The sequence below is a fragment of the Charadrius vociferus genome, unplaced genomic scaffold (genome assembly GCF_000708025.1).
Source record: "Charadrius vociferus isolate BGI_N301 unplaced genomic scaffold, ASM70802v2 scaffold342, whole genome shotgun sequence".
Classification (NCBI taxonomy): domain Eukaryota; kingdom Metazoa; phylum Chordata; class Aves; order Charadriiformes; family Charadriidae; genus Charadrius; species Charadrius vociferus.
The window spans coordinates 1,491,540-1,512,845 of NW_009647231.1; the positions used below are offsets into that span (position 1 = coordinate 1,491,540).

The 21,306-nt window shown below is 39.2% G+C and overlaps 1 protein-coding gene across 1 annotated transcript in view; it reads left to right on the plus strand.

The window, feature by feature from the left end:
• Window positions 1-805: 805 nt before the first annotated feature.
• The window catches only part of ZNF451 (zinc finger protein 451), a 39,678-nt gene continuing 19,177 nt past the window's right edge, over window positions 806-21,306 (plus strand). Inside the window, exons 1-9 of the mRNA XM_009879836.1 lie at window positions 806-886; window positions 8,771-8,854; window positions 10,030-10,155; window positions 11,691-11,802; window positions 12,423-12,573; window positions 13,967-14,093; window positions 15,473-15,626; window positions 17,634-17,781; window positions 19,340-20,991. Coding sequence (XP_009878138.1) covers window positions 806-886; window positions 8,771-8,854; window positions 10,030-10,155; window positions 11,691-11,802; window positions 12,423-12,573; window positions 13,967-14,093; window positions 15,473-15,626; window positions 17,634-17,781; window positions 19,340-20,991 — 2,635 coding nt within the window. The remainder of the gene's footprint in view (window positions 887-8,770; window positions 8,855-10,029; window positions 10,156-11,690; window positions 11,803-12,422; window positions 12,574-13,966; window positions 14,094-15,472; window positions 15,627-17,633; window positions 17,782-19,339; window positions 20,992-21,306) is intronic.

Here is a 21,306-nt window from a genome sequence, read left to right on the forward strand (position 1 = left end):
AGGTGAGTCGGCAAAGCCGCCCTCGGGTGGGCCGCGGATCCCCGCCGCTCGCGGGGATCTCGCCTTTGGCAGGACGGCGCTTGTTTTGAGGCGAGAAGCTCCGCTTTCTGGCGCTGTTGCGGTCCTAAAGTGGCTAAAGGCGTCCGAATTACCTGTAGTTGCCAATTATACCTGGGGTCGCCCCCGCGTCTGTTTGTAAGCCGTCCCGTGTTTGTGTTCCCGCGGTGCCGCTAGGCCAGAGCCCCCGTCTGCCTCTCGCCGAGGCTTTCAGGCTTAAGGGTGTTGTTGAACTCTGGCGGTATGCTATAGCTGTGGCTGCTGGGGGCATATAGGTATGGGGGTGCTTTGTAGATCAGGCCGCGTTTTGCACGTTTGGGAAAAAAAAAAAAAAAAGTAATGCGATTCGAGTCAAAATTATTCTGGTATTGCCAATAAATATAGAATGGTTTAGGTCGGAAGGGACCTTGAAGATCATCGAGTTCCAACCCCCCTGCCATGGGCAGGGACACTTCCCACTAGACCAGGTTGCTCAAAGCCCCATCCAGCCTGGCCTTGAACACTTCCAGGGATGGGGCACCCACAAGTTCCCTGGGCAGCCTGTTCCTGTGTCTCACCACCCTCACAATAAAGAATTTCTTGATGATATCTAATCAAGAATAATTGTCAGTTAATGATACAGGGAGGATTGTTGAGTGCAGATAGGCTGTAAAGCCAAAGTAGGTATAAAATGGAAAATGCTGAGTAGTTAAAGAAAATTACGAAATGAAAATTACGAAGAATGTTTTGGTTTGTTTCTGTTTAGATAATGGAGTCTTGTAGCTCTATCAACATTCATGAGAGTAAATCAACAACATCTGAAAGTGAAGATGAGATTGAGTTCGTTGGGGTAAGTAGATCTTGAACTGGAAACATGCTGCCTGTTACTGTAGATGTGCTCACACTAGCCTGATAAAATGGGAAGGGATTTTTCTGTACTGTATTGATGATCTTGACTACATTTTGATGGAAAGCATTACTTTTGGGTTTAAAGATAATTTAAGTTGTAAATCTTTGGCAGATAACAAGTTTATCTTAACGTTTTGTCTACCCCTTCCTTGGAAGTCTATAAGATGATGTTGGTAGGTCTTATAGAGAGAATATACACTTGAGTATCCAAAGCAGGTGAGTGGGGGATTATGGTGATCAATGAAGCATGTGAGAAGTCACTGTAGATGACTTTTCTGGTGAACGTGTTGCATAGCATTTTACTTCATGAATAGTCCCACTGAAGTTAATGGAATAAAATGCTGCTCACTCTGTAAAACAATGTCAAACACACTATACTTTGTTTATAAGAAGAGGAAGGAAATAATGGGTTAGAGGCCTTAAACAGTCTTCTGAAATTGTGAAGCCCTGCATCAGAGCTACAGTACAACACCTAGTCTAATGTTGGCATGTGGCTTATGTGAATGTAACTTTAACACACTTAAATGTGTTGAATATCCAAGAAAAGCAGAATGTTTTTCATGCTGCCTGTGTTCTGGCCTCAATTCGTCATCAGTGAAGTGGTGCTGGATGGCAGGGATACGTGCAAGAGCAGAAAGGTGACTTTCCCTTGAAGAAAAAGTCATGCAAATAAGATCAAGTGGTTAATTGATGCCAGGACTAATAATGATTCGTTTCCTATGGATTTCTCTCATTTTTAATGCTGAAGAATAACTAGGTGGTTAGTGTTTTGTCTGTTTTGCACGGTTTGATTAAAGCCTAGGTTCAATATACAGACTTTTTCTGCAGGGGTATTTAGGTTCTCAACTATGAGGGATGTGTATATTTCTGCAAAAAATGTAAGTAGCTGTTTATCTCTCAGACTTCTTGGTCTTTTGGTTTGTTTGGTCAAAATTGACCCATGAGTTCAAAGTTCATTGTATGCTCACACAAGCATTTGTGTGGCATGATTGAATAAGCTTAATTTTCTTGAAACACTGGACAAAGAATGAGGAAGCTAGTATAGCTTTGAATGCATAATGATTGAAGGGCTGCTGGAGTGCCAAGAGCAGTAATTGAAAGAAAAGAGACTCACTAAACTCAACACTTCTGATATCTTTTTTTTTTTCCTTGATTTTATCTGTGGATAATATGGAGCCTTTGTGGTCCCAGTGATGATTGCTTCTGAGAGAGGCTGCTATATATAGGAATATGACTGTGCTTAGGCTTGTTTGTGCAGGATTGGTGTCTTGAGGTGACAAGCTTACTGTTGTCATTGATGAATACAAAGGGAAGGGTGTGTGACTCTGGCCATCGCCTAATGTCAGCAATGCATCCTTGAATCTCCCATTTGCTCATCTGAGTGAGGGTGAACTTGGACTTTGCAAAAGGATTTCTAAACTGTTTGGCTAGCTTTAGATCATTGTTTCCATATAATCATGTGTATGACTAGAAGTGTATAGGCTTCGTAAAGTTGTGTATGAGTGCTACCTGATCATAAAAGTACTATTTTCTGCATGTCCTGAGGACCCAGTGCACCAGTGTATAAATTGAATTAGAGAAGCCACTTGGATATCTCAACCTGTGCTCATTTTCATAAAGATTATGTGGCCTACAACTGTTTTGTTTTGTGTGTTTTTCTTCTTTTATTTTTTTTTTACTTGAAAGTTCAGTGGTTTTCTTGGTGTGGGATTTTTTGGCTTGTTTTGGAGCTTTTTCTGGTGGTTTTTTTTTTTTTTTTCCATTTCAATCTAACGTCTTAAGGTATTTGAATTCTTACTGTAGGAAGACTGTAACAAAAAGTCTTCACTTGATGGAACAAAAGCAATCTCTGCTGCTGCCAGAGTTTTTGAGCTTTTACACCCAGATTCACCCTCATTCAGGAAACTTACAACTGTTCTTCCATAATTTCCCACCTTTCAATTCTGCATTACAACATATTTTGTCCATTTAAAAACATTAAATTGTAAGTTTTGTCTACTGGCAGAAAAATATAAATTTAATTTACAATGCAAGTCATTATTCCTAATGGCTTAATTTTTTTCGGACAGCATGGTTTGGCCCCCATTCTGTTTCCTTGGGAAGGATAAGGCAAGAGTGAAAAGATTCACAGGTTTAATGGGTTCTATAGCACTTTATTCAGGTTGCCACAGTCTGCACTGAAAGCATTGGACTCCTCCTGAATTGTTTTGTTGTTTGTTTGGGTTTTTTTAATGGTCCGCTTGTTTGTGTTTGGTTTTGTTGGTTTTTTTTTTTTTCCTGACAAATTTATTAAAAGATGAGGCTCTTCATTATGCTGCTCTTTTGAAAAATATAAGTCATCCCTGATAAAGTTGGTGGCTTTCCTAGGCAGGGGCTCTTCTTACCTTTGTTACTCTATGTGGGACCTCAAAATAATATATCATTTTATAAAGTGTTTAAATACCTCCTGACTCCTCTGTTGTGTTACAATGGCAAACACTGTTAAGGAGGGTATTTGTGCTTATTTTCTGTAAACATTTGTTAAGTACATATAAAGATTATGTGTACAAAGTAAAACTCAACTGGAAAATTGAAGATCTATGTATTTAAAAATTACTTTCATTTTGTGATGCAATGGTACATTTATGCCAAGTTTTCTTCACTGTTGGTGATTTTTATTTCAAAAGTCTGAATTCAAAGGAAAATATGCTTCTATGGGCTCTGGCTTATTCAGTAATTCAATACTTGATTTCAATTTGAGATTCAGGATAAACAAACATACTTCATATACTTTGCAGCTTTTCCTTTTTACAATGTTTTGCCTGCACTTCATAACAAAAGATACAGCCCCTTTCTGCCCTGGAAGAGTTGGAGCAGCCACTTATGTTTTTGCAGATGAATGTTTGTTTTTATTTCAAACCTGAAGAGGACTTCTGGCCTATTTTGGGAACTGATGATATTAGGAAAATCAATTCATTAAAAACAATTGCACTTCTTTGAGTTCCTACAGAGGTCTTAAGGAACAGGTGAAGTTTTTGGTTCTAGTTGTAATTGTTGTTTTCCAATAAAAATGATATCTGAAGAACACTTGGCCCTGGAATATACTAAAATCGAGTGGTTTGCTGAAACATGATCATTACCATTTAAATGTTTTGTTTCCTTTCCCCCCTAAGGTGTTAAATATTAGATATATAGACTCAAGTATTTGTCTCTGGCTTTCCGTTGCATCACAGCAGGAACAGAATAAAATCATAGAGGTGTTAAGAAGCACCTCTGAAGCAGGACTTCTATTTTTGCTCCCAACCCAAGTCAGCTGAGGACTTGGATTTTTGTATTTGCTAGGTCACAGAAATCAAAACAGAAATTTATAAATGCACATTGGTTCGCAATGTCAGTTAGCTACTCAGCAGTCTTCAAGTTGGAAATCTGCTGGGACAAAGATTTCAAGCACAAAGAGTACAATTTGTGTCAGATTTTTAAAATTTATTTTAATGTAAGCTTGTTCCATGATAATTAGTGTGTTTACACAATTATACTTGCATAATTGTTTTGTCAAAGATATGTTAGGTCTGTGGTCACATATATTGAAAGCTAGTTGCATGCTTTCTGTATGCTAGTGTGTGTAATTATGCAGAAGTTTAATTGTGCTTTTGAAGTAAACAAGGCGTTTGGTTTGAATGCACGTAAAGCTAAACACTGAACAAACAAACAAAAAAACCCTTACATGATGTATCAGTGGACTAGGTGTCTGTTAGCTAGGCCTGATTACCCAAAGATTGATTGAAATGAGGGAGGGGGGAAAAAAGTGAGACCACAGTCTAGGACTTTTTGAGAAAACTTCTGGAGGTAGTAAAAATGAGCTTCATGGAACTCCTCAAGAAGAAACTGTCCTTGGAGATGAATACGAGGCTCCATCTTTACCAGCCACCAATGAAACAGATTTGTTTCTATTACCTGTTATAATTGGTATTTTGCATAGCATAGTGAAATTATGGTTTTGTTGATTTAGTGCTAATGCTTTCAACCGAAGCTATGAATAAAAGCAGAAACACCACAGCTGTCTGAAGGCTCAAAAGATATTTTTCTATGAATTAAAACCTAGAAATTCTCCTAGCAACTGAAATAGCTGTGATTTAGCCATTGGTTTATTGCTCAGTGGCATGGCTGTTGGTTGGTGAGAAGAGTTGCTTTCGAAGATTGTTTAGAGAGATAATTGAGAAGTGGAGCATGGGAGGTTTTTGTTTGGGTTTTTTGAGGTTTTTGAAATGTGAAGGATCTGCTTCTAAGGTGTGAAGACTGAACATTGATGGCTTTCTGGAAGCCCAGTATGCCAATACAGTCAGCTGGAGAGGACCCAACTTTCAGCTGTTCCTTGAGTGCTTGTTGATGTTGTTTCTTCTGTAATCTCAGGCTCTGGTGTGCCAAAATACGTTTTAGCTGGTGGTGTTTATCTTGTGGGGAGATACAAAGAGTTGGATGAAGGTAACTGACCCTTGGCTTCTTGCCTCTCCTACAGTGATGGAATCTTCAGGGCTGGCATTATCTTTGCATTATGTCATTCTTTAGTTTAAACCCATTGGAAAAAATGAAGTTATTAAAACTTCTCTTAACTTTCAATTTGGGGCTCACCTTGTGCGGAGGTGAGCCAACAAAGCAGAAGCTAAACTACTGCTGTTGAGAACTTTCCCTCCATATGGTACTAGAGTATTAACTGGGAATGTTTGCTCGCAATACCTGCTCTCTCTTGCTGGAAAAAAGGTATGTTTCACCTGGTGCCACTTCTCCAACCAAGATTAAAAATACAGGAAGTCCATCTGAAGCTATGGCTTGCATGAAATTCTCAGAAGGTCTCTACGATCATTTAAAGAGGAGAGTAGTCCTAGATTCAGTCTCCTTCCATGAGGATGATTTCTACCCAGAGCCCCTGAATAAAGAGCCTTTGAACTTCCACTTTCATTTTTGTATCAATGCTTTTCAGTAGAGAGAAGCACTGTTGTCAGGATGAGCCTGGTCTGAAGTCACTGTGCCTTTAGAAGTAGTATTTGGAGTCTTTTCTATGGAATGGTACTCAATTGGGATGGATCTAAACCAGTGTTGTGACATTTAATTGTGGCTTTCAATCAGGGTTTCTCGTATATTGACTTAAGCAGTTGCTGAGTGGATCTAATTGCAATAGGTTTATACTATTTAATAAGGAAAATCACTGCATTTGAAGAAGCTACAGCTGTTAGGATCAGAGTTGAACACTTCAAAACACATTATTGAACTGATTGGACAGTCAGGTGGTCTGAGTGTCTCTTTGAACTGTTACTTGCTAACACTTGTTGTTTAATAAAGATTTACTTATAAGTTCGTAGAGGTTTTCAGTTTCTACAAAAGTAAATCTGTCATGGAATTTTTTATTTTTTTTTTTTTTTTAGATTTCATTTAGAAAACAATGTTCTCTTTACTTAATCATAGAAAGTTAAACACTCTTTTGGAGTAATTTGAGGCTTGTGGCCTGACTCATAAGCTTTTGTCATCTGTCCAAGGTCTCATCATCCCTCTTCCTCCCCAGTGAGACAATGAGGGCTGTTTATGCCTCGCCAGTTAAACAGCTTTACAGCCTTGAAAGGTGAAAGAATGAGGTGCAGTAAGGGCAGCAGAGAGAATTGCATGCTGCTGTTCTCTCTGCTACTTCTCATGAGGCAATAAATCTTCCTGGCCAACCTAGTTGGTTGGTTGATTGTTAAGTTCTTGGGCACACAGCCCAATATATGGCAGAGATGTGGATATAGTACTGCACCTCTTCAAAAAGTCGGTCTTCTGACTATTGTCAATCCTTCTGCCTGGAGAACTTTACTTTTTGTTACAAATTAAGAATACTTTTGGAGTATGTAACAGCTCTGTGCTATCTGCCAGCAATATTGCCAGACAAATAGCTAATACTACAGTTTAGTCAAAAACTCTGTCATGTGATGTAGATGGCATTGCATGTACAGACTTTAAAAAATAAAAACAAACCAAAACCAAAAAAAACAAAACCCAACAAAACCAAAATGAAAAAACAACACCAACACACCACCCCTCCCCAAACAGCCACCACTCATCCTCACTGCCAGAAACTTAAACTGTCCTTGGTTTTGGTTTATTTACTTTGAGGTTAGATAGTAACTTTGAGAATTTGTGTGGGAAATTTTTTTCTGGCATATGGAGATTTTCGTTAACTTTGCCTTTTACTGAAGATGCGTACATGTGTGGCCATGGATGTGAGTTAGGGTCACTGGGAATATTTTTGTGTGGTGTATGTAGACTTACTCATCATGTTTCATGTTCATTATACTGATTGTTTAGTTGGCATGTGATAATGTTGTAGCATGATACGGAGATTTTTGTGCATGATGTCAGATCATGTGGACATAGTGCTTCTTTTTTTTTGCCTTTAAAAATAGAAGACTTGTTACAGCGAGCGTGGCTGGAGCTCCAGACATTATTTTGTGGATCTTCTTTAAAAAGCTTATGACCTATGTACATAGTTTGGGTTGCTGATTTTAATTTTTCTTTTCAGCTTGCTTTCTCATGTTTGTATCAAAATTCTGCTATCTGCCAGAAGCTTGCAGTAGAAATGTTGAAATTGGTATGAATGAAGAGTGAATGGGAATATATACACGCACGTGTACGCACGCACCAGGCAGAATGAAAAAAAGGAGGCATATGAAGGCATGTAAATCAACTGGTGTTGATAGTGCTCAGACTAGCAGGTCACTGAGGTCACAGACCGTCTACATGAAGTTTCTGAAGACAACTCAGATCAGGAAAGCAAGGGACAGCATTCACACAAATTAAAACCCAGGCTTAAACCCCTAAGGTAATTGCATAAGACACAGAACAGGGCTAGAGCCTTAAGACATCCTAAGGAGGAAGCAAAACCAATAACATTTAGTGACTCAGAGGAGGGAGCAGCATTGAGAGAGACAGAAGACTGGCAGTATGCAAAAGGAGCACATGACTGCCAAGCCAGGAATGGAGACCTAAGGATTTGTTGATAGCCATCGTCCTTTGTCTTTCGTATAGCTGCATGGAGTCCTGACCAGGCTTCCTAGATGCGTACCTTTGCAACTGAATGCTGGACAGACTATTTGCACGTCTCTGTGCTTTTGAGTATGTGGAGTGAATGGGTGAAATGTGTTTTCTTTAAAAATCAAGTGACACCCCCTCATTGTGATTCTAGTATAGAGAAGACATTTGTAGCCTGATTATGAAATATCTCCTCAGAAAGGAGTAGCCTTTGGGGTTTAAACATGTATGAAGCTGTTCCCTACTTCCTTAATGTTTGAAATGCCTAAGGAGTTTAATTTCTTTTGGAGTTGGAGTTTAATATGTGTCTTTTAACCAAATAAGCACTGAAAAAACAGTAAAAAAAAAAACATTTAGCATTGTTCAGTGAAATCTAAGACTGTTCCTCTATTGGTGGTAGCCTGCTACCCTATTGCCATTGAGTTAATGGTGCAAGTTGAGTATCTTTGAATAAATTAAGCTCTAAATTAATTGAGAAGGTGAAGAATATAAAGTTGTTAAGCAAGCCAAGACTGTTCACTTGATCTTCTTTTTTCTAGTTGATATCTGTATGTTAAGTTGATATTTTAATGATTTATGACTACTTATTTGCATGTTCTACCAATTTTGTGGATTAGTCTGTTAAGTGGAAAAGTAGCCATGCAGGAATTTCTCTACTGCACCCTCTTGAAACCTTGATGAAATTTTCCAGGTTTTGTTCATGCTGACAGTGTGCTGTAATGCATGCAACATTTTCTCTCTGAGGAAGACAGTTTAATGCTTGTGTGTGTGTTTAACACTTTTTTTTCAGGAAGGGCCTTTAAGACCTGTACTTGAATGCATTGATCTTGTCAGTAGTGAGGATGAAGAACCTAACAGCAGTTCTTATGTTCATGTGAGTATGTTGTAATGTATTTTGGGACTTCTCAGTTGAATAAAATAGTCTTCTGTATTTTTTCCCATCAGTTACTCTTCACAAAAAGTTGTTAGAGGTGTTTTTTACAAGTAATAAATAAATAAACCAACATTAAAGTATTTTGATTTTTACCTACTGTTGAGTGGAAGGCAAGAATGCCAACTCTTCATTTATTTTTTTTTTTCTGGAGTTCTTTTTTGCCTTCCTAAAATAGCCTTGGAACTTTTATTTGGGTTTCAGTGGTTTTTAGCAAGTGTGTCACAGAAAAATACCACTTTACAAGCAACTTCAGAAGTCTGTGTCCAGTCTCTAGCCTGTAAATGTATCTGGCCTACTGCCAGGACTTTTCCTTCTAAAATAACTTTTTAGGAGCAGTTTATAGGTTGGAGGACCTTATTCTGATCACAATCTGGTCTTAACTGAGCCTCATTCTTCATAATCCCTGCTAAGAAGGTATGGGTCAGAAGCAGGCTGGTCAATTCATGTATCCCCCAAGCTAATTTTGCCTGCTCTGCAGGGCCTTTGAGAGGGACAGTGACTGAGAATGACTCTACTAGAGTTGGTTTTGGCAGCATTGGACATCTCTTGACTTCTGCTTTCCAGTGTTGCTGTAGAGGATTTGTGTAATAAACCTGGTTCTTAAGGAAAGGCGGATCTTTTGTACATGTACACACTCACTTGGCAGTGATGATTGCTAGAGCTGATGGTGTAGCAGGAGCAAACTATAGTGTACGGCCTGTCCCTTACGCTAGATAAAAGCTAATGATCTGCCTTTCTGAAGATCCTGGGCAATATTGTCTTAGAGCAAGAATGATAGCAGTTCTCAGTGCTTCAGATGGGTTGCATGTTGGCTTTGAAATCTTTAGGAATTTTGTTTACCTACTTAAAGAAGTCATCCATGTTCCTTCTAGTGCCTTGGTGAGGCTGATGTTGAACTGCCTTGAATGTGTAGGGCTGGGGGTTGTTTTATTAGTTTTTTAACACAAGTTACAGATGCTGGTAAATAGGAAGAGAAAACTAGCAAGGTAGGTCGTGTAACCTAGGATCAGAGTATCTGTACTGAGTTATGTCCTGATGCTTGGGCATCATTTTTAACTGTATTACTGCCTGTTACTTAACAATTACCAAATAAAAGTTTAACTTTTCAACTGTAGAGAAATATTAAGCGTAAAGATCACATTGACTATCAGAAGGAACGAGTTGCATCAACCCTGGATCGTCTGGCACGCCATGTTGAAGTAGAGAAACAGCAAAAAGAAGAGAAAAACAAAGCCTTTAAGGTACTGGACATATTTTGTTTCAGTAGAATTGCATAATACGGGCCTTGTAGTCACGAGTGTGTTTTTCACTGCTAAGTTAAAAAAAAAAAAAAAAGTGGTGAGCCAGACCTTGAACTAGTAACTAGAAATTTTTGCTTCTGGGGCATCATTTGAAATGGACTTTATCTCTTCAGTGGCTTTTAACTGATGAATTTGCTAGTCTTATGCAGTTTATAAGGGGGGGGGGACGACACACACCTAACTTCATGCAAGCCAATGGTAAAAAGTTGTTCTCTTGTTTGTATATATAGCAGAGGTACCTTAGCATAAATTATTCTAGTTAAATAATTGAAAAATAGCAGTTATCACAAACCACCATGCAGCAAGCCTGGTTATCTACCTGCTTTTGTCTGAGACTTTGGGGAAGCCATTTGCCACGTTAAATCTCCGTATCAGCTAATATTTTATAATGGGTTACAAATTTTCTATGTATAAGGCAAAATTTTAAAGTTTAATCCTATTAATTGTGTTGTGTGGCTATTTAAAAGGCATGATTTTTTTATTTCTATTACAAACTGGGAGATGCGGTCAGTGGGCTTAAGGGTAGGGCTGCTGTCAGCGGGACCTGGACAGCTTGAAGAACCTCATGAAATTCAACAGGGACAAATGCAAATCAAATATTTCTGGAACATGCTGACTTTCCAGCCTAATTTTCTGAACACCGTTAATGGCTTTTAAATTGACATAATTATACTATAGTTACAGCTTGTTATAGTCTACAACAGCCTATGCAACTGTAATGCAACAGAGTAAAAAGCTTTTAGATGTAGTCCAAGGTAGCCCTGAAGGCTTGCATCCCTCTCCTGTTTCCTCCGCTTCAAATTTGGCAGTCTCTTAATGCTTCCATACATGGTTTTTCAACTGTAAAGTGGAGTCAGAGATAGCTATGTAGCTTTTAAAGTAGTCTGAGAATGAAGGCTAGAACATTCTTTAGTTAATGATGAATACTTTCCTGCTGGGCAGCACCTCAGTCCTCATCAGGTAATGCAATCTCCAGAATTAAATTACTCTTCAAAGTGAAACTGCCATGGTTTTGGTTGTTTGTTTTTTTTTTTTCTTTGGCAGTGGAACCAATTGACCCTTTGGTTTCAATAACCATTTTGTGTTGCTTTTTTTCTTTAAATTTCATTATTATTTGTTTCTTTTTATGATCTTATCTTAAGAATCTTCTTTGTTATGTGCATGCTTCAGAAACTTCAGTAGGTGCAGTAAAAATAAATTAATTGACCGAGGCTGTAGCTTTTATTTGGGGCACAAAAATTAGTACTATCTTTTCAATTTTGTATTACTGTTGCATTCAATCTTTATTGTGTTATATAGAAGTCAGTCAAGTTGTAAGATTTTATTCCCACCCCACCGTTAAGTTTTTGTGGGTGGTTTTTAGAGACCCACATGAAAGTTTTGGTATACATACTTAATGTTGATTGAACTGTTTTGTTCTTTTTTTTTTCTTTTAAATTTAATCACCACCTTGCCTGATATGTTTTCCCCTTCAGGAGAAAGTTGATTCCCAATATGCTCATGGGTTGCAAGAACTAGAATTTATTCGGGAACACAGTGACACAGAAGCTGCAAGATTATGTGTGGACCAGTGGTTAAAAATGCCAGGTAAGAATAGGAAATTAAGTTTCAGTGGTATGTTTTCTAAGTCCTGCATTGCAGAATAGAACATATGATAATTGCATTGAGCAATACTGACATTAAGCTTGCAGGTACATCTTACACATAAGCAAATGTTACAATATTAACTTTGCTAGAGTGTGGCACTTGAAAGTTCTTATACACTTATTTCCATAAAAGTGATTCTTCTAAAGTTTTGCTGCTTACAAAATGTAATATACAAAGTCTAAAAACCATTAAGGCAATGTTAACTACTTTTTTAATTAAAATCGCTAGAAGAAAAAATATTACTACTGAACTGTTGCTCAGGAAAATGTCTACATAAGTAAGTGTAACTCTGGGAATTTCAATCGATTTAAAATATTGCCTGGAGGACTTGGAGGAAGGGTTTCCAAGTGTTTGAAAAGTAATCCTACTGAAGATTGAAGAGGCAGATTCTTCAACTGAAAGAGCAGACTTACCGTAGTAGAGTTGAGTTACAGTGCATTGTTACCTAGCTTTCAAGAATCAGTATAACTTGATTTTTACTTTAGGGCTTGTGTGTTTTGTTTGTTTTCTTAACCAGAAGCTGAATTATGGAGGCTTAAATGCTTTGTTTTATAATGCAGGTCTCAAACCAGGCACCGTTAACAGTGGAAAAAGGGGTATTTATAAGAGGGCAAGTCAGACACAAGTCAACAGCAGTCCCATATCTTGTCCTGTCATGCATTGCAACAGAGAGTTTGATAACAGGCATCTTCTCCTAGGTCACCTTCAAAGGTAAGGACATAGTGCAAGAGCTCAGTGCAAAAAATAACGATGAAGGAATATGCTCAAACTTAGGACATCAGCGTCAGGTCTACTTTAAATTGCCTATAGTAACAAAATTCCATTTGGAGAGCAGATTTAATATGTTACAGATTTTATATAGATGATGCGATGAACTTCCTGCTAGGTTGCTTTTTTGGGTTTTTTTTTGTTTATTTTCTTTTTCATTCAGAATTGATTTCTTCCTCTTGTTGAGCATTTTTTAATATTTGGGTTTTTTGAGCAACAATTTCTGTTCTCCAGTTCTATTATTTCTTCATCCAAACTTGAAAAAGAGCAAAAGGTTAACATATATAACTTGATGGTAAGATTAAAAAAAATGCTCCTAATGAAGGTAAAGAGCAATAAGAGCTATAGGCCAGATACCTGTTCATAGCTGATCATTGCTAGTCAACGCTCATTGTGTCTGTGGTCAATTCCAGCATATACTGCCTTTTAACCAGTGAATGTGTCGTGGAGAAGATGGTAAGGAGAGAAGCTGAGGGGAGTGTTGTGGGTTAACCCTGGTAGGCAGCTCAGTCCCACACAGCTGCTTGCTTACCTCAGTGGGATGGGGAAGAGAATTGGAAGGGTGAAAATGAGAAAACTCTGGGCTGGGATAAAAACATTTCAATAAGTAAAGCAAAAGCTGTGCATGCAAGCAAAGCAACATAAAGAGTTCCCATTGGTGGGCAGGGCTTTATCACATGTAAGGGTTACTTGTGGAAGACAAATGCTGTCAGTCCAAACATCCCCCCTTCCTCCTCCTTCACCCAGGTTTTATTGGTGAGCACAGCCATCATGTGGTATGGCATATCCCTCTGGTCTGCTGGGGTCAGCTGTCCCAGCCGCGTCCCCTCCCAGTCTCTTGCCTAACCCCAGCCTACTTGCTGGCAAGGCAGTCTGGAAAACAGAGAAGGGCTTGATGCTGTGCAAGCCCTGTTCAGCAATAGCTAAAATATCCCTGTGCTATCAACACTGTTCATAAATCCAAAATACAGCACCATGCAAGCTGCTACAAAGAAACATCCATCCCAGCCAGAACTAGTGCAGGGAGGTAAAAATAAATACATTTTTCAAAATCCGTCTGTAGGAAAGTGAGGCTCTGTTAGTTCTCTTGCTCTTAAAAACAGTATGATTCCTCTGCAAAGTGGTCATTATAACAGGTAAGCTGCAGGGAGGATAATTTCTGTACAGAGTACTTCAACTAATTCAGTTAATGATAGGGGAAGTGAGGAATTTTGCAGGTTAGATTGATTTGATAGGTTTTCATCCAATAGCTTCAAAAGACAGACTTTTTTCCCGTTAAAGAAATATTTTTACTATTTAGAGGGGACTAGTGTGTTAATTATTTCTTTCTTTCCAGGTTTGATCACTCTCCTTGTGACCCAACAGTCACATTACACGGACCCCCCAATAATGCTGTTGCCTGTGTGATATGCTGCAAAAGATTTTCAACCTCTCAGCAGTACAGCGATCATCTTTTATCTAAGGCAAGCTCATAAGTAACTCACCTGACTGAACATAGTAGAGGGTTTTCGAGACATATAATTACGCACTGATTATTTTTTTTCCCTTTTTAACCCTCTTTCTCTCCCCTTCTTCCTTTTGGTCTTTAAGATAGTTTTTCTTATTCTGCTGTGTTTCAAACACCTGGTATGTCCTGACAGTACTCCCATTAGGTCTGACTATTAGGTTGTACATTCCAGTGTGTTTTCAAGAGGGCTGTAGTTCTGTCTTGAACCTTTTGTCCCTCTATTGGTGCTGCTGAAAGGTGTTCCCTTTTTTTGCATCTCCAAAGAAAAGATAAAGGCAAGAAGTTAGGGTGAAATAAGTGACTGTAAAGAGAAGCAGCAGAAACGGGGGGGGGGAGGGGGGGGCAACAGAATGAGAGAAGAAACTTGGGTGATTCAGGTACAAGTGTTTATTCTTTGTTTCCAGTCTCTCTGATAGATAGATGTATTTGCTGCTACTCACTAGTTAACTTACAGAAGGGAAGAGTATTATCTGGTATTTGAGTTTTGATTTGAATGTACTACTTTTAGCTAGTGGTAGTAACTCCTGATGCATAGTTATACCTGACAAGCTTGTAAGATTGCATCATAGTTTGTCCCTGTTCTTTTTCCATCATATCCAAGTTGTGTGTGTGCTTGTGGCGTGTCCAGGGGCATTAGCAGGAGTTACAGCCAAGTTTGGGAAAAGGGAGCAGCTCTTGCAGTAGGCAAGAAGATTTGGAAGGTTGGGGAGATAATACTAAACAAAACTATGGAAGAAAGCATAAGCATATCATGAAGATTATTTGAGTGACCTAAGAAGGGAGTAAGCAAAAATGTGTGAAACAAAATTAAAAGATTGAAGGTAGAGATCTGAAGTTGATGTAGAAGGCGAAGGAGGTGGAAGGAGTGGACTTTATATTATAAAGGTCATGGGCCTGTCAAGATACTCTAAGGAGCAGCATTTTGAGAGGTTGGAGGTTAGCAAGATTAGGGAAGAACTGACATGAGGAAAAGCAGCTGCTTTAGTGAGAGAAGAAGCTTTTTCTGAGAGCCTGGGTAAAGGGACTATCTAAGAATTGATGGAACTCATAGTTCCTGGGGAAGGCGGCTGCTCCCAGTGGTGCAAGAAAGGAATGGAAAAGTTGCCAGTGTCATAAGGTTGAGTAGCTGAGTTTGACAATGGCAGTTTGGCCAGTCCCTTGTGACTCACGAGCTGAAGTGCGTAGGGGTAGGCTGTAGATAAACATAGATGTGGTAGCTGAAAACCTGGAAGTGAAAATATTACCACAGAAGGGAGAGAGGAATGGAAAGACATGAGGAGAAATGGGACTGGTTTCTTGACTTAATATTTTTCCTAACTAGATTTTCTCTTGCAGCTAAATGAAAATGACGGACATAAAAAAGATCTCCCTCCACAGCATATTCAGTGTTTTGCATGCCCAAACTGTTTCTTCCTTTTCACCAAAAGAGATGAATGCTTGCAGCATATGTCAGCAAAGAACCACTTCCTCCAGGTTTCAAAATTGAGTGGTATGTTGCTACTAAGTGTACTGCTTTTCATTCCTTCTGATAATTGATCCTCATGATATGAAGTGACTTGTATTTTTCTGCTGTGTTAAAAAAAAAAAAGTTTAAGGTTTTTAAATTTGGTTTTAATGAATTCTTATTTTTCTTTTAAGATCTTAAGTGTGATACAGTTCTGTAAGAGGAGATGCTTTGAGATTCATATTTTTGTATAGAAATGATTCCTCCATCACAGTTGCCGTAATGAGAAGCAAACTTTCCTTTATCTCCATGTCTCTTTGTATAAGCTTCTCATTCTACAATGACTCTCTACAACTATTGCCCTAAATAAGTTTACATTTAGCATGTTGATAGGAACTCAGACCAAAACACATGAATTTCTTTTTCAATTCCAGTCAGACTGGCTATGGTGATCCTTTCCATTACTGTACTGCCTGAAGTCTGCTGGAGGCTTTCTTTCTTGTTGGTTTCCTTGGCAGTCCTGGTGGAAAAGACCTGTGAAGGTTTCTTCATGTAATTGCAAATTTAGCCTGCTTAGCTAGAATGGCACTGCCAGTCTGATGCCTTGCACTGGTTGCATTGCTACTGAAGACTAAAATACTGGTTATCTTGTGAGCTGGTAACATTCTGAACCATACTTACTAGATTTCACAGAAGATGTGTCTGATCATGGTCTTGAAAACAGGGTTAGTGACCATCATAGCTGTACTGACTTTCTAGCTTTGACGTGAGCAATAGACATTAAAGCATTTACTTTAATGTTGGGGAAATGGCTGAGACAGATGAGATATAGATGGAGTTGACCTCTTATTGAAGATGCTGCCATATTTTAGATAGTGTATGTTTTGGGGTAAGCCTACATGGTCAAAAGGACTGGTATAGTTATTTCTCGTCTTCATAACTATATCTTCTACTTCTGCCCTCCTCCATGGTGGCTGCAGGAAATGTACAGTAAAGACAGGCTTAAGGAATCTTCCTGCAGGTTGAGTCAATACTGCTGTCTTCATGGAAGTGACAGTCAGCTCCATGGTTCCGAGTTCTCTTGTGTTGTAAATCTAACGTACTTTTATTCTCAAATAGGTTATTAATTCTGAATGTGCTGAGTGTAGATGCCTTCAAAATCAGTCCATAGGTTTTTAAAAAGATTGCTGGTGAGCTATTGCTTTGAAAAGACTAAAAGCACAAAATAGTGTTTTTTCTTTAGAGGTAGATAGCACTTAGCTCAGAACAAAAAAAACCCGAGGTACTCCATTTTTTTCCTTTGCATTGGTAGGTCTGTCAGCATGGTCTGTAAGATCTGTCACTGAAGTTAGTTGAAAGGCATAACCTCAAATCACTGCCTGCTGATCATCACATCTTACTAAACAGAAAATTCAAAGAGAATTTGTCCCCCAAGATACAGAACATTAACAGCAATATATAGTTCATAAGCCATTTCCTAGTCTCTTTTCAATAGAAATTTTTTATTCTGCTGGCACTTGGAGTTAGATGCGGAGTATGTGCTTGGAACAACAAAACATGCTGCACCTAAAAAAAATTTGAGGAGAGTTAACATTGAGGATGGGAAAGAGAGTGATGGTCAGAGTATATGGTATTTTTTTAAATTAGCTGTATACTTTTTTAAACACTGCACAGCTGTAAACAAAAGTGTATGTAGTAAGAGTAGACAGGTGGTGACAGATGGAGAGGAAGAAGGTCAATAAGAACCTTCCAAAGAGAGATACCTGATCTGACCTTGTAGAAGGAGGAAAAGGGAACTGGAGTCAGTCACTGAGTATGAAAAAACAAGACGCAAACAGATTCAGATATGAGATAGTTACAGAAGTTTAAAAAATTAATGCAGTTTTACTTAAAGCTTCCATTGCACAATTACTGTGGCTCAGCTGACACATGGTAACGTGCTTTCTGAACCCTGTGGGAAATGAGTACAATTGTAACTGTCATCTGAGAGCTGAAATACTATGAAAAAACTCTTTAATGTGTGGTTGTGCTTTCTGCCATTCCGTATTATAGATGAAATGAAGGCTGGCCTTCCTCTACCTTTCCCATCATATGCAAAGAACCTTCTGATATCTCTGTGCAAAGAGGTCCCCTTTCAAGTGAAGTGTATATCCTGCTACCAGATACTACGCTCACATATGGAATTAACGGCTCATTTCAGGTTTGTGAGAGACAGCTGTCTTTATAATGTGATCATCCATAGACTGATAACAGATAGGGAGGTGTGTTCGTAGTGGTGTGAGTGCATTTCAGGGCATCTAGGACCATCTGAATGTTGACTTCCTGAGTAAACTATCAAAAAACTGCCCCATTTCAGTGTCTTTTACCCCATACAGTCCACTGCAGAATGCTGATCGATGTCTGTATCCTTTTTGTTACTTTCTGTATGAGAACAACAGAACGTGGTGTCTGTTCCACTATGTGCCCTTGTCGCCAAAAAGGCCAATGGAATCCTGGGCTGCATAGGGAAGAGTGTGACCAATAGGTTGAGGGAGGTCATTCTCCCTCTCTGTTCGGCACTGGTGAGGCCACAACTGGAATACTGTGTCCAATTCCGGGCTTCCCAGTTCAAGAGGGACAGGGAACTGCTGGAGAGAGTCCAGCGAAGGGCATCCAAGATGACTGAGGGATTGGAGCATCTCCCTTATGAGGAAAGTCTGAGAGAGCTGGGACTCTTTAGCCTGGAGAAGAGAAGGCTGAGGGGAGACCTTATTATTGCTTAACAAATATCTAAAGGGTGGGTTGAAGGAGGATGGAGCCACACTCTTCTCGGTGGTTCCCAGTGACAGGACGAGGGGCAATGGGCACAAGTTGGAATATAGGAAGTTCCGTTCCAATACACAGAAAAACTTCTTTACAGTTCGGGTGACAGAGCACTGGCACAGGCTGCCCAGGGAGGTTGTGGAGTCTCCTTCTCTGGAGGTTTTCAAGACCCGCCTGGATGCAGTCCTGAGTAATGTGCTCTGAGCAATCCTGCTTTAGCAGGGGAGTTGGACTAGATGATCTCTGGAGGTCCCTTCCAACTCTGAAAATTCTGTGGTTCTGTGATTTCTAAGTTCATAGAATCATAGAATAGTTTTGACTTTTAAAGGTCATCTATTCCGACCGCCCTGCAATGAGCAGGGACATCTTCAACTCGATCAGGTTGTTCAGAGCCTCGTCCAACATGACCTTAAATGTTTCCAGGGAGGGCTCACCTACCACCTACCTGGGCAGCCTGCGCCAGTGTTTCATCACCCTCATTGTAAGAAGTGTCTTCCTTCTATCTAGTCTAAATCTTCCCTCTTTTAGTTTAAAGCCATTGCCCCTTGTCCTGTCGTAACAGGCCCTGCTAAAAAGTTTGTCCCCATCTTTCTTATAAGCCCCCTTTAAGTACTGGAAGGCTGCAATGAGGTCTCCCCAGAGCCTTCTCTTCTCCAGGCTGAACAATCCCAACAAGTTGGCAGCATCTGATTTCTAAAATGTACTGAGTCAATAACCTAAGCATCAATCTGAGTGCTGGTTTTGGAAATTAGCACCTAATTCTCTCTAAAGTGGAGACACTAGGTAGGCATTGCATAGTTTTGTTGGCAAACTACTAGGTGAGTTAAAGGATACAGAGGGTACTATTTCCACACACTAATTGCTGTAGCTACTGGGTAATATTTCGAAGCACATCTGAAAGTTTAAAAATGTTTTGGGTTATGATATAACCTCTTTATTTTTTTAATCCATTCTAGAACACGTTGTCGTAATTCTGGGCCTGTGGCGGTGTCAAAGAAGAGCGTATCCCAAGTTGCAGAGATATTTAAAACAAAAGGTCACTGTGAGAACTGTGAGAAACTGTTTGTTGATAAGAATCAGATCACCCAGCATAAGGAAACCACTCAACATAACATTAAAATTCTTAGTACAATGGAAGAGTCCATCTTGATGTTCTGTCATATCAATGGAAGAAATAAAAATCAGTCTCATTTGGGCCATATTGTGGATCGGTCAAGACCACTACTTAAAAGACATCTGACTTCGAATGACTCGACTAGTGAAAGGGGATCTACTCCTTCAAAACCGAAGAGCGATTTAAAAGATCAAAAGGAAGATCATGTAGTAAACCAACGTCAAGGTAGTGCTTGCAAAGTAAAAGCCTGGTTTTGTGAATGCCTTCAAAAGTTTTTTACAGAAGAGTCAGTAGAAAAGCACATTTTATCAGCAAATAGGATCTGTCACAAGTGTGCTGTGTGTGGAAAGCTTGCTGAAAATTCAAGCATTATCCGCCTGCATATGAGTCGATTCCATGGAGGAGCACACTTGACTAATTTTCTTCTCTGGTGCAGAGCATGCTCTGTAGATCTCAGAGAAGAGGATATCATGGGACACGTGACTGAATTTCATGGTGGACATAGTTACTATTACGAACAAGAAGCTCTAGAAGATGAACCTATGCCATCTGTTTCTGACACAGAGTGCATTTCTGTAAGTAAAAGGAAAGACTGCATTCCTAGTCCTATGGAACTCTCCCCTGAAAAAAGCCCTGTTCTGGGAAAATGGCAATGCCGCATTTGTGAGGAGATGTTTGAATCTGAAGAGAGCGTTAAACAACATTGCATGTCCTTAGAAAGTCATGCATTTCACAGATACTGCTGTGGCTTATGCAGAAATCATTTTCGGAAAGTAGGAACGCTACAGCGACACTTCCAAGAGCATCATAACCAGGAGATACAGACTAAATACTTCTGTGGCCTTTGTGGTAATCTCTTCTTTGACACAGAAGAAGAATTTCTAATCCATTATAAGGAGATTCATAGCATGGACTATGCATTTGTGCCTGAGCAGATGGAAACGTCAATAAAAAAAGAGGAGGACTTCCTCCCAGTAGAAGAAGGAGACCGTTTAACCTGTGGTTGCCGGACAACTTATGTCTCCAGAATAAACAGGAGGAATGATTATATAAACTGTCAGAAAGCCATGCTGCAAAAAGGCAACTTATGGTTTCGATGCTGCTTCTGTTCTGCAACTGCACAGAATTTTGCTGATTTGAACAGTCATCTCAGCAGTCACACGTCACTGAAACATAAGGAAGAGATGTATGTTGTTAGATGTGCTGCGTGCAACAAAAACTTTGACGATCTTCAGAGCGCGCAGCAGCACTATCACATGAAACACTGCTTCTTGCAGAAACCTGATCTATCAAGTCTTGCATCAGAATCTGAAAATACAGTATTCAAGTTCACAGCAAGTGGGGCTTGCGTGGACAGAAAACCTCACAAGCTAAAACATGAAGCATCTCCGTCTAAGACTCAGGGAAGACCAGGGCTGTCTCCTCCGCAGGGACCAATACAGGGACAGAAAGAAAAAAAAGAGAACTCCACGCACTCTGAAGAGCCTGGTGAAGGTTTGTAGAATTATTTTTTTTTTTTATTAACATTAGAAAAATATTGTTGTCTTTAACACACTGTTTCAATGTCAATACAAATATGTAGCGTACCATTTGCCTATATCCAGTCTGTAAATCAACTCAGAATTTAATATTTGTTATTTTTTAAAGCTGCATTTTGAATTCTCAATATTTGAGTTTCCAGAACTTGGACTCAAAAATTTATTGCTATATGCCATATGCATGAAGTCTTTAAAGAACTGAAAAATAGGCAGATGTGAGAACCCTGGGACCGAAACATTTAATTTTCTAATTAGTTTGGAGCATAATTAG